Below are 14,087 nucleotides of genomic sequence, written 5' to 3'. Positions count from 1 at the left end.
TAAAATATGGTTCTATAATATGCATTTATATATGATTGCACAAAACCTGAAACACACAGCAAATGTGTATAAATGTGTTTATTTCATTTATTTATTTATTTGCTAAAGATGTGGATTTGTCAAAACATTTAGGCAGTTTAGCTATTTAAACTAAGTGTAAAAATAGTGGTAGATAAGTGTTTACTCCAATTATAAATAACATCTTGTTCTCACAAAATGCAAATTGTTATGGATGTTATTCAGTGTAAACAGGAGTAATATAGTGTGTACCGAAGGTACCCGAAAGGACATTTTAAAGGAACTGTTTCTGTTAGAAGTGTCATAAATAATCAAACATTGAATTCAGATCTAATTATTTTATATGCAAAATAAAGTTAATATATGCAACTTTTAGTTTTGAAAAAAAAGTGTTTGAGACAGTGCTATAGCAGATTAAATTTTGGTCTGTCCAAAGCACCTTTTGCTTTAGGATTTCTAAATGGACTGTGATTTTCCAGTAGGTGGCGGCAAGTATCATTATAAGTGAGTCATGAATCATTCATGCAACCAATTAATTCAAATATGTAGATTCATTCAGAAGTGAAGCATGCTGTGTTGCAGTTCAATGCTGTGTGTTTGTTTTGAGTTGTTTGGAACTTTTGTTAAAGGAGCAAAATCTGATAAACTGGCAATATGGTGTCATGTTTTAAGCTACTTTCTAAATCTCTGAAGTAAGAAAGCTTTACAGTCCACACATGAATAATTTTGTGACAATCCTTCCTTGCATACTTCCTTGCGAACTGTTTGTATGTTTGTATGCCCTTGTAACACAATGAACAGCATACAAGTCTCAAGTTAAATGTCAAAACCTTATATTTTGATAACCTTCACGATTTGCCTTGTATTATGAGATGCTTTCCAAATTCCACAATCAGTGTCAACTTATCTGTCTTTCATGTAGTTTACAACATTCACCGTATATTAAATGATTATTGTACTAACACTATAAATATCCTTTCTGCTGCTGGAGTTTTGTTGTGGACTAACAACGATGTTGGATTTACATGATATAATTTTGCTAAGACCTCCTCATCTAAGACATAATGAAATGAACAGTGCATCTATTTTTGTAATGATATTTTCTACAATAATCCAACTAGAATCCCACTACATTATAAGCATCTGAGCATCAATCATCTCTTATACGCTAATCCCGCACTAATAGAGTAAATCATGAAGATATAAAGAAGCCATAAAACAGGCTTCCATCATAACATCTACATTTATCGAGAAATCATTTACGGTATAGTTCAGAAAGTGCTGTTTCTTGGGGAAAACAGTTTTCTGTATGTGTTTTTTATGCTTCTCTCCGAACAGTTCCAGACCCACAGGGTGTTAATGAAATAGTCTGTTATGTTCTACCACATTTCTTCGCCGCCCCCACCTTCCCAACATGTTTGGCAATATGTAGGATGGTACAAGAAACAGAGCGACTGTTCTCAGAATAACATTCCAGACAATAGCATGCATAGTGTGGGTGTGTGTTGGTATTGTTCTAGAGCGTTAATTAGCCTCAGCATATTACGGGAAGTTCTTTCAATGAACACCGTCTTGCTCATTTTGCCATTCATTCGCAGATTTACAGAACCCTGTGTTAGATGGCTGTGCATTTTGCTTTGACCTCGTAAGACAAAAAAATCTTGATTAATTTAGACTTAATCTTAATGCTATTTTCCACCCAGGCAATTTCATTTTTCAGAGTGTTTCAGCCCACATCATTGAATTGAGAATGTGAAATTTGGATCCTTTTAGAAGAATTTACACTGTTAAAATCATTGAATGCACAGACATACTGATACATTTCAGTGTCAGGTCGACATTCAGAGTGGTGTTTTAAGTGTTTAAGGTTCAATACGCTGGATGGGAGCAATGAAGACTGGATTACAGAGGAAATAACTGTTTCAATCAGCTATTGTGCGAATGACTCCTGGCTCACTGTCTATGATATCATACATGCTGGCACAGGGGTGTATGTCCTACTATGCTTCATCTGGCTGTACCCAGGCGGCCTGGAAAGCACGGTATTATCCTTAATCTTTTATTTTTGTTCTGTTTATCTTTTTTTTGTTTTTTATTTTTACCCTCTGTCTATCTGCTGTTTTTATTAGGGGACAAAGAGACAATAAGGCTCTCACCCAGCAACAGTGAAGCTCGATTTAGGCCGGGTAATTGAGATCTTTTCTCTCTTTTGCTCTTCCTCTAGGATCTCATGGCCATAAACCTGGAGCCGTACCGCTTCTGTGGTGTCAATATGACTGGCTTCCGCATCCTAAACGTGGACAATCCTCAGGTTGCCTCCATTGTGGAGAAGTGGTCCCTTGAGAGGCAGATTCCCCCAAAACCAGATTCCGGTCTCCTGGAAGGGATCATGACGGTATGCTTCCATTTTCTCCCTGAATTCATTGCCAGCTAACCAAAAAAGGAATGGCAAATTTAACAATGGCACAAAAGCTTTGAATAGGTTCCACTTTCACTGTAACCAATGTAATCCACAGCCGTACTTATTTAGTTAATCCATACTCTTAAAAATAAATAACCTTTAAAAGAGCTACTTATTTCTTAATATATTCTGTGAGCTGTTTCACATGGATTTTGTGTCTGTAATAATAATAATTGCCATGGTTGAGATTTAAATAGTGTATATTTGCTAGGTAATATAATCTTTTAGACTGCAGAAGTTCAGATTTAATAATCCCAAATGGTATGCCTCATGCACACTGCCATTGTTGAATACCTTAATATCATAAAGACTGGTTTCAACTGTATGGCTTCTGTGAATATCTATTAATCTATTTCACAGTAGTTCAAATACTCCTACACTGTTCTGTAGAATTTCTGATTATTTTAATGTAGAGGAGTACTGTTATTACAGGGGGAAAAAAGCATTCAGGTCTACCGTTTACTCTAAATTGACTGTACGTGAATATCAATGTGTACTGCTTTATGTCTTTTGTGCAAGGTTGAAAACTCTGGCATACACATTAAATATGGTATTACTGGATCCGCAACAGCTAACAAGACTGATGTGAGGTATATAGTTCCTGCCACAAATGTGTGTTGAATGTTTTGAATACAGACCATTGCAACCACTCAGTTTAGTCAGTCCAACTACTGACTGAAAGTACTTTTCCATCTGGTCTAGTCTGTCTGGTTCCCAACATTCTCATTATAACCATCTCTCAAATCACAACAACTTTTTGCTTGGTTACAAGAAGCCTATGGCAAGGTCGATATCAAGGACATCTCAGTGAGCACTTGTCCTCCTTCCTGCGGACACGCTCGATCTAAAGTAGCTCACATTGCCTGAACAATGCACACTTCAAGCTCTCATCTCTCCGGAAGATTGTTACAGTAGGATGTGTTAGAGAATCGGCAAGTGGATGGTGTACCAGTTATTTTCTTGCTTTTTATCCATTGTCCAACGTGTTTGCAGAAAGAATCAGTCCAGTAGCTGTTGCTTTATGGTGTGATAATAACATAGCTGGAAAGTAACATTTTGTTGTCTATATTGAGTATTTTGGTTCTTGCTTCGGTCATGAGGGTCAGTGAACAAGAATGTGTTTCTCTCTGTGCATGTCAGTTCTCAAAAGTTATTTGTCAGGGGTGTTCAAATCTGCTCCTAAACGCCCAGCATCATAAAGATTTGCCCAACAAACCTGACAGGAATTTTTTTTTTTTTGTAATTCAAAAGACCTTGATTTCCTGGTTCAGGTGTGTTTTAAATTCAGGTTGGAGCTAAACTCTGCAGACAGTGACCGTCCAAGAGCACATTGGACAACCCTGGTATTTGTTAGAGGTAATTTTTTAAATGCATAGAAAGAAACTGACTGGAGAGGGCTGGAGACCAGATACATTCAAGCCACAGTAGATGTTAAAGTTATTTGATGATTTGGGATTAAAATCCTTTGAGGGACAAGGTTTTATGCTGCCAGCATTGTTCCTGGAGTTGGTGGAGCTATAGCTGCCATAATTCAATGTGCAAAATAAAACTTTTTAGCCTGCCATGTAGGGGAATACATTGTGAACTTTTTTTGAAGATGGTCTTTGCTCTTTTGTCAACACTAAAAAGCAGACATATGTAACTCTGGTCTAAGAGGGTCAGCTCATTCTACAGAGTTTACAGATTTTAATCTCTAATCAAACAAAACTCTCTGTAATATCTGAGTTATCCTTAAAATTTTGGTTGGATTTATCAGGTGTGTTTGATTAGGGATGAAGCAGCCCTTTAAGACTTATGAAATGCACATAGCTTTATAATACAGTATTTTCAGTAATGCCATTGGATTGTCAATGGCTCACTTAGTATCTTTTATTTTGAGTTAATTTTACTACAACTAGATTTCAAAAAAGTTGGGACACTTTACAAATTGTGAATAAAAACAGAATGCAATGATGCGAAAGTTTCAAATTTCAATATTTTAATCAGAATACAACATAGATGACATGTCAAATGTTTAAACTGAGAAAATGTATAATTTTAATGGACAAATTTAGTTGATTTTAAATTTCATGGCATCAACACATCTCAAAAAAGTTGGGACAAGGCCATGTTTACCACTGTGTGGCACCCCTCTTCTTTTTATAACAGTCTGCAAATGTCTGGGGACTGAGGAGACAAGTTGCTCAAGTTAAGGAATAGGAATGTTGTCCCATTCTTGTCTAATACAGGCTTCTAGTAACTCAACTTAGGTCTTCTTTGTCGCATCTTCCTCTTCATGATGCCCAAATGTTTTCTATGGGTGAAAGATCTGGACTGCAGGCTGGCCATTTCAGTACCCAGATCCTTCTTCTACGCAGCCATGGTGTTGTAATTGATGCAGTATGTGGTCTGGCATTGTCATGTTGAAAAATGCAAGGTTTTGCCCTGAAAGAGATGACGTCTGGATGAGAGCATAAGTTGTTCTAGAACTTGGATTTACCTTTCAGCATTGATTGTGCATTTCCAGATGTGTAAGCTGCCCATGCCACATGCACTCATGCAATCCCATACTATCAGAGATGCAGGCTTCTGAACTGAGCGCTGATAACAACTTGGGTTGTCCTTGTCCTCTTTAGACCGGATGACATGGCGTCCCAGTTATCCAAAAAGAACTTCAAATTTTGATTTGTCTGACCACAGAACAGTTTTCCACTTTGTCACAGTCCATTTTAAATGAGCCTTGGCTTTTTTATTTTATTTTTTATTTTTTGACCTATAGAGTTTTAGATGGCCATGGCGAATGGCACGGTGGATTGTTTTCAGCGACAAAGTTTTCTGGAAGTATTCCTCAGCCCATGTTGTGATTTCCATTACAGTAGAATTCCTGTATGTGATGCAGTGTCGTCTAAGGGCCCGAAGATCACGGGCATCCAATATGATTTTCCGACCATGACCCTTATGCACACAGACTGTTCCAGATTGTCTGCATCTTTGGATGATGTTATGCAACGTAGATAATGATAGTGTCAAACTCTTTGCAACTTTTCTATGAGAAACTCCTTTCTGATATTACTCCACAATTTTTCACCGCAGCATTGGGGGAATTGGTGATCCTCTGCCCATCTTGACTTCTGAGAGACACTGCCACTCTGAGAGGCTCTTTTTATACCCAATCATGTTGCCAATTGACCTAATATGTTGCAAATTTGTCCTCCAGCTGTTCCTTATATGTACATTTAACTTTTCCAACCTCTTATTGCTACCTGTCCCAACCTTTTTGGAATGTGTAGCTCTCATGAAATCCAAAATGAGCCAATATTTGGCATGACATTTCAAAATGTCTCACTTTCAACATTTGATATATTATCTATATTATATTGTGAATAAAATATAAGTTTATGAGATTTGTAAATTATTCCATTCCTTTTTTACTCACAATTTGTACAGTGTCCCAACTTTTTTGGAATCGGGTTTGTGTGTTTGGAGGTGTGTTTATGGCATCTTATAAGTACATTTTCATAGTAGCGTATTCTGATGTAGGGCATCCTTAAGCTAGTTCATAAATTTCCATTTATTTTCCTGGATCATACATGCAGAGGGTATTCAGCATTTTCATTTGGTTTAGAGAGGTTTTGAAAAAAAATGCTTTTGGCAGAATTTGAGCTTACAGTAGACAGGAAAACAGTGTTATGAAATGGTAGAGAAAACAAACTTAAGGAAGCAGTGTCTGACCGTCCTTAACATTTAGCTGTAGCCTGTTTGCTATAGACTGAGCGTGTCTCAATGAGAACTTGTGTTTGGATTTGGCTCAGAAAACTGACTTTGTCATGCAGAGATAGTGGAAAGAGATTAACTCCAGTCACAGTGGTTACAGATGCTGAAATGGTTGGAGGACAAAAATCTCTTGTTGCTCTCATGTGCTGTACTTGCTTGATGGACACTGCAGATTCCAGATTCCTTTATCTTTATCCATCACAATCAGAACTCTAACATATGAAAGATACAGGTCCCACCAAATTATACAAAATGGTGGTAAGACACCTGACAGTTTTTAGAAAACTGTGGTATTTGTTATATATTGTAAAACATTTAGTATATATAAATTCAACAAATCTGCCACAGCTTCATAACCAAAGTCCCATTACTCCTCTAATACAATAATACAGTATATACATGACTTTGTTAATCTAATAACATTCAATATGGATATACCATATTTCTGCCCAAATGCAATGGTTAGTGTTAATGAATGTTACAGGAATGATAGTTTTTCCACGTGATAAATGTCCATAATGAATGTAAGTAATTTGTTGAACTTCTAACTGGATCATTCATGCCACAACGTTTCTGTTCAATCTCAATCTTCTGTTCAAGTTCAGTCTGTTTTATTTGGCTTTAAATTACCAAAACATCTGGGGGTTATAACAGATAATTCTGTGCTGAATTCAATTGGTTCTCATTGGATCACATGATCAAGATCAGTCCACAAATAAACATACCTGCTCTGAGTTCAAATGAGTACTGCTGTTTTGTTCCACTTTTGGAGCATTTGCCTTTTGATGTTTCTCATCAAAAATGGCAGCCCAAAATCAAAGACAGTTGGGCAACTTTGTAGCTAACAAAATGCTAACAAAACTTAGTCACACCAGTATGAAGAAAGGTCATAAAATGTGACCATTAGTCGCAGTTTGAAGACGTGCAATCGGGAATCAATTCATACATTGGATTCTGATTTTACAGTACAAATATAGAAATAATTAGTTGTCATACAATTATTATTTAACGTTTAGACGTGTACTTCTAGCATTGTTGAGTTAAAGCAATGATGGATTACTATCATTACAAAGGCTAAGGAGTTATTTTCTACTTAGATTTTGATTTAAGTGTGCTAATGGTCCGGAGCAGTGGCCCAGTTTGCTGTTTGACAAGGTTGTCAACTGGCCAGGTCTTGCACTCCTCCCGCTTGTCAGATCATTTCAGCTGACATATCGCCCCCCTATTTATTCCAGACAGATGCTGCTCTGACGTACGACGCAGTCCACATCGTGTCGGTTTCTTACCAGCATGCGCCGCAGATGACTGTCAACTCATTGCAGTGTCATCGCCACAAACCCTGGAGGTTCGGAGGACGCTTCATGAGTTTCATTAAAGAGGTAATGACAATCGCTCATGGCAGTGCTGTCACAAACACTTCTGCTCTCCAAATACAATATATAAATATATAAGATATTGTTTTTTTTTTGTTTTTTTTTTATTAATTATTAATTTTATTATTATTTTTGTTTATTTATTTTTTTTTTATTTTTTTATTTTTTTAAATAACACATTTTCAGCTTCTTTGCTGAACACTTGTCTCTGATGCTTGTTTAAACTAATTATAAGAGGTTGTCTTTTTTTAAGTTTTTATCTGCATTATTTGTATACAGTGAAAAAAGATTTACAGTGACGTTATTTGTCAAATTATTAGCTAAAAAAAAAAAAAAAAAAACATTTATAAATGCCAATTTAGTTATTGATTTTATTTTGATACGTAATGTCAGCCAAGGGTCCATAGAATTACTGCAGTGAGTCAGTGAAGACATTGCATATAACAATACAATGTTTTTTTTTTTTTTTTTTTTTTTTTTTTTTATTGCATCACATAGCCAAATTCTTAAGTTATACAGAGAAAAGCAAGCTTTTATTTCTTAATAGTCGATAATCCAATACGGATTTTTTTTTTTTTTTTTTGCTCGTTGATATCCTAGGGAGCAGGGTAGTATGTATATATGTATATATGACAATTTAATTAAAATATAGTAAAAACACATGCATAATAATTGCTGAAATTGCTGAAATTATTTTATATCATATTTACTAAATTATATAATAGAAAATACGCAACCTAACGAAAAAAAAAGAAAAAAAAAGGTTAGAATTGCATGAACGGACTGTTACACGACAAGTACACTCATTTATCCATCCATTCATCTATATATTGATATATAGATATAGATATTATTTAATGCAGACTCATCTTTTTGAATTTTTTACCATAAAAAGTTTGCCTGTGGTATCTTTCTGTGAGATAAAGAACACTCGCTCTGATGTTTTCTTCTCAGTGACAGCCTTATACATTTAACTTTGACCTAAATGTCCAAATACCTTTTCCAAATAGTCATCAGTAAATATTTTTACTACTACTGATAAATACTGCATCATTATTCAGAGTCAATCTTTAGTTTTAATGCTGGATATTACCTGATAAACAATCACTATTCACCATCCACTTTAAATGCCTCATTTGCGTGCAGTAGATAAGTTGATTGTACCGAGTTTGCATTCGTACTATTCTGGCCCTGCACTACTAGACTCGCAGTGTTCCACTTTCTCATCACCGTGTGCTTCACACGCAAATGTGCTCGTCATAATCAGCTCTTATTTCAGCTCACAAGAGAGACTTTGATTGGGACTCATAATAGGCAGATTAGAGTTGTTGAACACAGCTCGGTGGAGCGGCGCATACGAGAGAAGAGCAAAATGAGGGCCGTAGAGTTGGCGTGGAGAGCATTGTCTTCCTTTGGCATAGCGGAGAACATGCGTTCCTGTGAAATGTCCTCGCTCCTGAACAAGAATGGAGGTGTTTCATTTGAAAGAGGTTATAGAGAGGGCTGGAGATCAGTATGTGTTGTTTGGGGGAGGAGCTCTGTGCTTAGGAAGGAATAGGGAGGAGGAGTTGCAATGTAATTTTTTCTGTGTCTCTAGAGATTTTTGCCAGTGAGATGGTCGTTAATTAGGACGGTCTTGGTCTTGGGGGAAGATGTGTCTGAGGCACTGGGATGTAAAATGTAATTAAAAAGGAAATAGAAGCTGTGTGTGTGTGTGTGTGTGTGTGTGTGTGTGTGTGGTTATAAGGATGTATATTGGGCTGTGTGTGCAAGCACATGTGTACCATACTTGGACAAAATTCAGAACTAAAGAGACTCCTTTTCAGTTCATGAATGTGAATTTGAATGGATTTTGACAAACAACACAGGGTATTGAATCGGAAAATTAAGTTAAATCTAATTTTATATAATTTCTTTTTAATCAAAATTAATTTCATTAGTCCAATAAAACATCAAAAATAATTGAATGTGTCCTATTTCTCCCTATAGAAAATATTTTCCTCAACTTGTTTTATATATTTCTGTAAAGCAAGTTTAGTGCTGTCAAAATATTTAATATATCATAACATCACAAAATATCAATATTTTTAGTTTATTATTATAACATATCAACATTATTTAAGTGTGCTAATAATAAATAAGGATCAGTAGATTCCAGTTTTCCCCTGTATTGTCAATTCTAGATAACTTTATTTTGGCTCATTTTGAAGACTTTGGGGTTAAATAGAGCATGCATTAACATAATATGGTAATGTGTTAAATATAATGAAGGCAAATTAAATACTAATTGTACTGTGGATGGCATTTCAGTGTTTAATATTAATATAATTTAATGTTTCTGAATATGCCCCATAAACATAACATAACATTCCTGACTAAGCTCATTTAAATATGTTATCTCTTTACTTTAAATAGCATTCACTGTATATGGTGGCAGCAAAAATAACAGAAAATCCATTTTCTTAATTATTCATTTATTCATTTTCAGAAAATTATTATTATTATTATAATTATTTTTTTTTTTTTTCAAATTGTAATTAGAACTTCAGTTCTGCCTTTTTTTTTTATTATTTGATCTGTGTTGATTTAACTTATATAAAAAAATTGACAATTTATTTGAGATTGAAATAAGATTCTCAATTAAATTCTGAATATCGCAGAACCCCGGTTTTTTAATTGTTGAACCTCTCTCTTTGTTCTTTGAAGTCTCATTGGGATGGCTTGACGGGACGGCTGTGCTTCAACAGAACTACAGGTCTGCGCACGGACTTTGATCTTGACATTGTGAGCCTTAAGGAGGATGGCCTTCAAAAGGTAAACCACTAAACAAACACATAGCAACTGTCTCAAATCAGACACAACATAGCTCGCAAACAAAGCACACATTGGATAATAATGCTTTTGCTGTGTCTTCATGCTTCTTTGCATAGCAGGAGGGATAAAATGATCAAAAGCTGTTTTCTTCTGCTAATGCTCGCCTGTTATACAGTGTGTAATAATTCACTTTTGTTTTGCATAGTCGATTATGCCAGAAACGTCCATGCAGCCTAAGTACAAATGCATTATTGAAAAGGATTATTTCTTCCTCCAAATAACCTTCTGATCTTGCAGTCTAGCATACTCAAACATCTTGTACCTTGTCTCATTTGGTCACCATTGCTGTGCTAATAAAGAGCAATTTGTGTCTTACGTTTAATTTAGCTGCTAACAAGGAAGCAAATGAGGTGTTTAAACATAAGCATAAGTTAGTGGATCATAAAGCAAATTGGATTAGTGTACAAAGTACTGTTAATTAAAAGCCTCCGTTAATGACCGGCTGAAGTTGCATATAGCATGCTTTTGTGCAGTAATGAGGTATGTAAGTGTAGCTGCTGAAGAAGTGTGAGTAGTGCAAAATTAGCACCAGTTTTATTAGTTTTCACACTTTGTATACAAATTTAAATTACACAATGTGTGTAATTGGGGGATTTGAAGGCTTGACATCTGGCAACCACAACCATGAAAACTTGTGCAGGCTTGTTACCAATGCATGATAATGCAAATTACAAACTGAAATTAAACATTTTCGGGATACCCAGCAGGCACATATTGCAAACAATTATGCTTAATAAACTGAGAGAAGCAGGAATTATGATCACAAACAAAATAGGATTCATTGTGCAGCTCTACTGCACCAGTCACCTTCACAAAACCTGTATTTTATCAACAACTCAAATTCAGGTGCACATGTAGCATGCAAGATCATAAAAGCCATAGTTATGTAGGAAAATCTAATGCATTTCCCACATATGTAACATGTTCTAGAAGTAGACATTCAGAGAGAGAGAGATAAAATGAGAGAGAATATATTAATCTGAATTTTAGATTTGAATTAGTAGGTTTTGAGAAGCCCAAGAAAGTCTTCTGTCGGCAGTGTGAATAAATAAGTGTGCCCTAATCACTTTTATTGAATTGAGTTAATTGCAGTCAATTTGCAATAATGGAACATCACCCTATAAAGTGGCGTAGCATATCATTTGAAACGTGCATCCCCCTGAATTTGAATATGTCAAGTCATATGCATATGTTAGGTTTTGCATTGAGAGGTGAGAGGTTCTATCGGGTGATTTTTGCACCTGCGTGACTAAGATTTGCCGCTCTTGTGGCTTTATGAATATGGGAGCAGTAGTGGTGGTGCAGGAGAGGGAATTGCCGCACTTCCTCAGACAGAGATGGATACGGACAGCTATGAGGCCATTTGTAGTAATGATTTGTTGAGGAGTGACTGGGCAATATGCAGGACTTCCTTTTCCTCGCTGCAGGGGATTGTTTGTGCAAAACTAGCTTAATTTGCTCAGATTCGCTATGTGCTGATATTAGACGGATTATTCACAGTACAACCATTTCAACTCCCTCTGCTGTCTGCCTCTTACTGTGTATGAGTTTGCTGTGTGTTTTTTTGAACGTGTGTTTGTACTTTATTTCTAATATCCCTCGAGGCAGATAGAACGATTAGGCTAAAATAGATTAATTGACTGATACTCAACTGGATTGGTCCCACTGTAGTTAAACAAATTAGCTTACAATATGATATTGACCAATATCTCTTGTTTTGAGTATAGTTTTATGATACATTTGGATAGTTTGGATAAGGTACAACCAGGTAATACAATACTTATAGAAATTTATATTTTATACAATACTGGCCAAAAAAAATGAAGAAGAAGAATAAAGTATAATAAGAACAAGAAAGAAAGAAAGTCTCATATTCTCTCCAAGGCTGCATTTATGTGATCAAAAGGTACAGAAAAAAAACAGTAATATTGTGAAATAGTATAACACTTTAAAATTCCTGTTTGAAATATATTTTATGTGAATTCCACTATATATATATATATATATATATATATATATATATATATATATATATATATATATATATATATATATATTGTTATATTGTTATATTGACTGTTAAGCCCATAATATGTGCAAATGTTTATGAATCTGCTCTAGTTTGGAGTGAAGAGTGGGTTAAAAACAAATCACATTTACATGGATATTCATCAAAACAGCCATTCTGACATGTTCTGTGCATTTTCTCAAGCAGACAAGAAAGAGGACTAAGTTTGGTACTCACGTGCAGTCCGAGCTGAGATCTTTTTGCATTTGTGTGTGCATAGAAACAATCTGTCACAGCCCGAGAGTACCGCATTGAAATCTATTTCGTGCTGACTAGCTTTTGAATAGTTTAAAACGCTTTAATGTTTAATCTGACAAGGTTAAAGCAGCACCAGCCTGATCATTCAGATAGCTGATTAGTTAAACTAGACTCCCTTAACAGCAAGTAAATTTGCAGGAGAACATAAAATATGTAACACACACTACTGGTGAACGAGACACATCATGCCACATGAACAATACTGTATGAAGAGTTGATTGTTTACATCACGTTGCGTCTCGTATTATGAAAACAATGTAAGGATATAGTGATCAAAACGTTGTGATATAGATGAGATGACATTGATATAGATATTGTATTTGTCGAATATTCATCCAAGTTATGGTGAAAACCAAAACATTTGTTTTAAAATGACATTTGTGTTCAAAAAAGTAAAGAAATGATTTACTAAACTTTACTAAATAACTGAAACTTCCCCCCCCAAGTACACAAACATATCCTGGAACATGCAAAATTGTCAATGTGCAGTTAAGAATCATTGGAACTCATTCAAAACCATAAGTCTCATGTAATGGTGTTCATAAAGTTTATGTTTAGACATTTTTACAGGAAAACTATAAATAAAACCAAAATAGCGATTAGGAAAAATATATTTTTACAGTGCAACTTAGAAATAAACCAATTAGTGGCTTGTTTATAGTTGACGCTACTGTACATATTAATCTATTATTTGATCACCAGAAAAATAAATAAATAACACCTTTACAATATTGCCTGATTATAATTCATATGTTCTGCTTTTTCCTTTGTTCAACATTTTCTTTTTGGAAAATTGAATTGAAAAGCAATCTCCTTTGGTGCAATTGCCCTTCCTCTATGTTAATGTATTCAGAGTGTATGCAAGGGCCTAGCTACTCATGAGCCCAAGCACAGACCTTTTGGCATAAAAACAGAAGAGCCAATCAACTAATGCTTCTGGATGAGCTCAGCACAGGGCTGCTAATGCAGTCAGATGGGCTATTGCCATGTGGATGGGTCACACAGGTAAGTGAAACATGCTCTGACTACATAAATTTCGTCTTTTCTAGGTGGGGAAGTGGAGTGCATCTGGGGGGCTGAACATCACCGAGGTCCCCAGGCAGAACGGCATGAACATCACTGACTCACTTTCCAACCGCTCACTGGTCATCACCACCATCCTGGTAAGGTCATTGAGAGGCTATGTGTGAAGTATAGCGCTCGTTCTGTCTCCTGGTTTATCATTCTGCGTCTAATTTACTCTTTCTCCAAAATTCACTATCTTTTCTAGTGTGCTTTACCT

The 14,087-nt window shown here is 35.6% G+C and overlaps 1 protein-coding gene across 1 annotated transcript in view; it reads left to right on the top strand.

Annotated features, from left to right (window-relative positions):
- Positions 1 to 14,087, top strand: part of LOC127974263 (glutamate receptor ionotropic, kainate 3-like) — a 168,456-nt gene that overhangs the window by 66,947 nt on the left and 87,422 nt on the right. Inside the window, exons 6-9 of the mRNA XM_052577437.1 lie at positions 2,243 to 2,413; positions 7,468 to 7,611; positions 10,312 to 10,419; positions 13,855 to 13,968. Of these exons, the coding sequence (XP_052433397.1) occupies positions 2,243 to 2,413; positions 7,468 to 7,611; positions 10,312 to 10,419; positions 13,855 to 13,968 (537 nt within the window). The remainder of the gene's footprint in view (positions 1 to 2,242; positions 2,414 to 7,467; positions 7,612 to 10,311; positions 10,420 to 13,854; positions 13,969 to 14,087) is intronic.

Source organism: Carassius gibelio, chromosome B16 (genome assembly GCF_023724105.1).
Source record: "Carassius gibelio isolate Cgi1373 ecotype wild population from Czech Republic chromosome B16, carGib1.2-hapl.c, whole genome shotgun sequence".
Classification (NCBI taxonomy): domain Eukaryota; kingdom Metazoa; phylum Chordata; class Actinopteri; order Cypriniformes; family Cyprinidae; genus Carassius; species Carassius gibelio.
The sequence above is the reverse complement of the archived record's forward strand: the minus strand, read 5'-3'. Positions and strand labels throughout refer to the sequence as shown.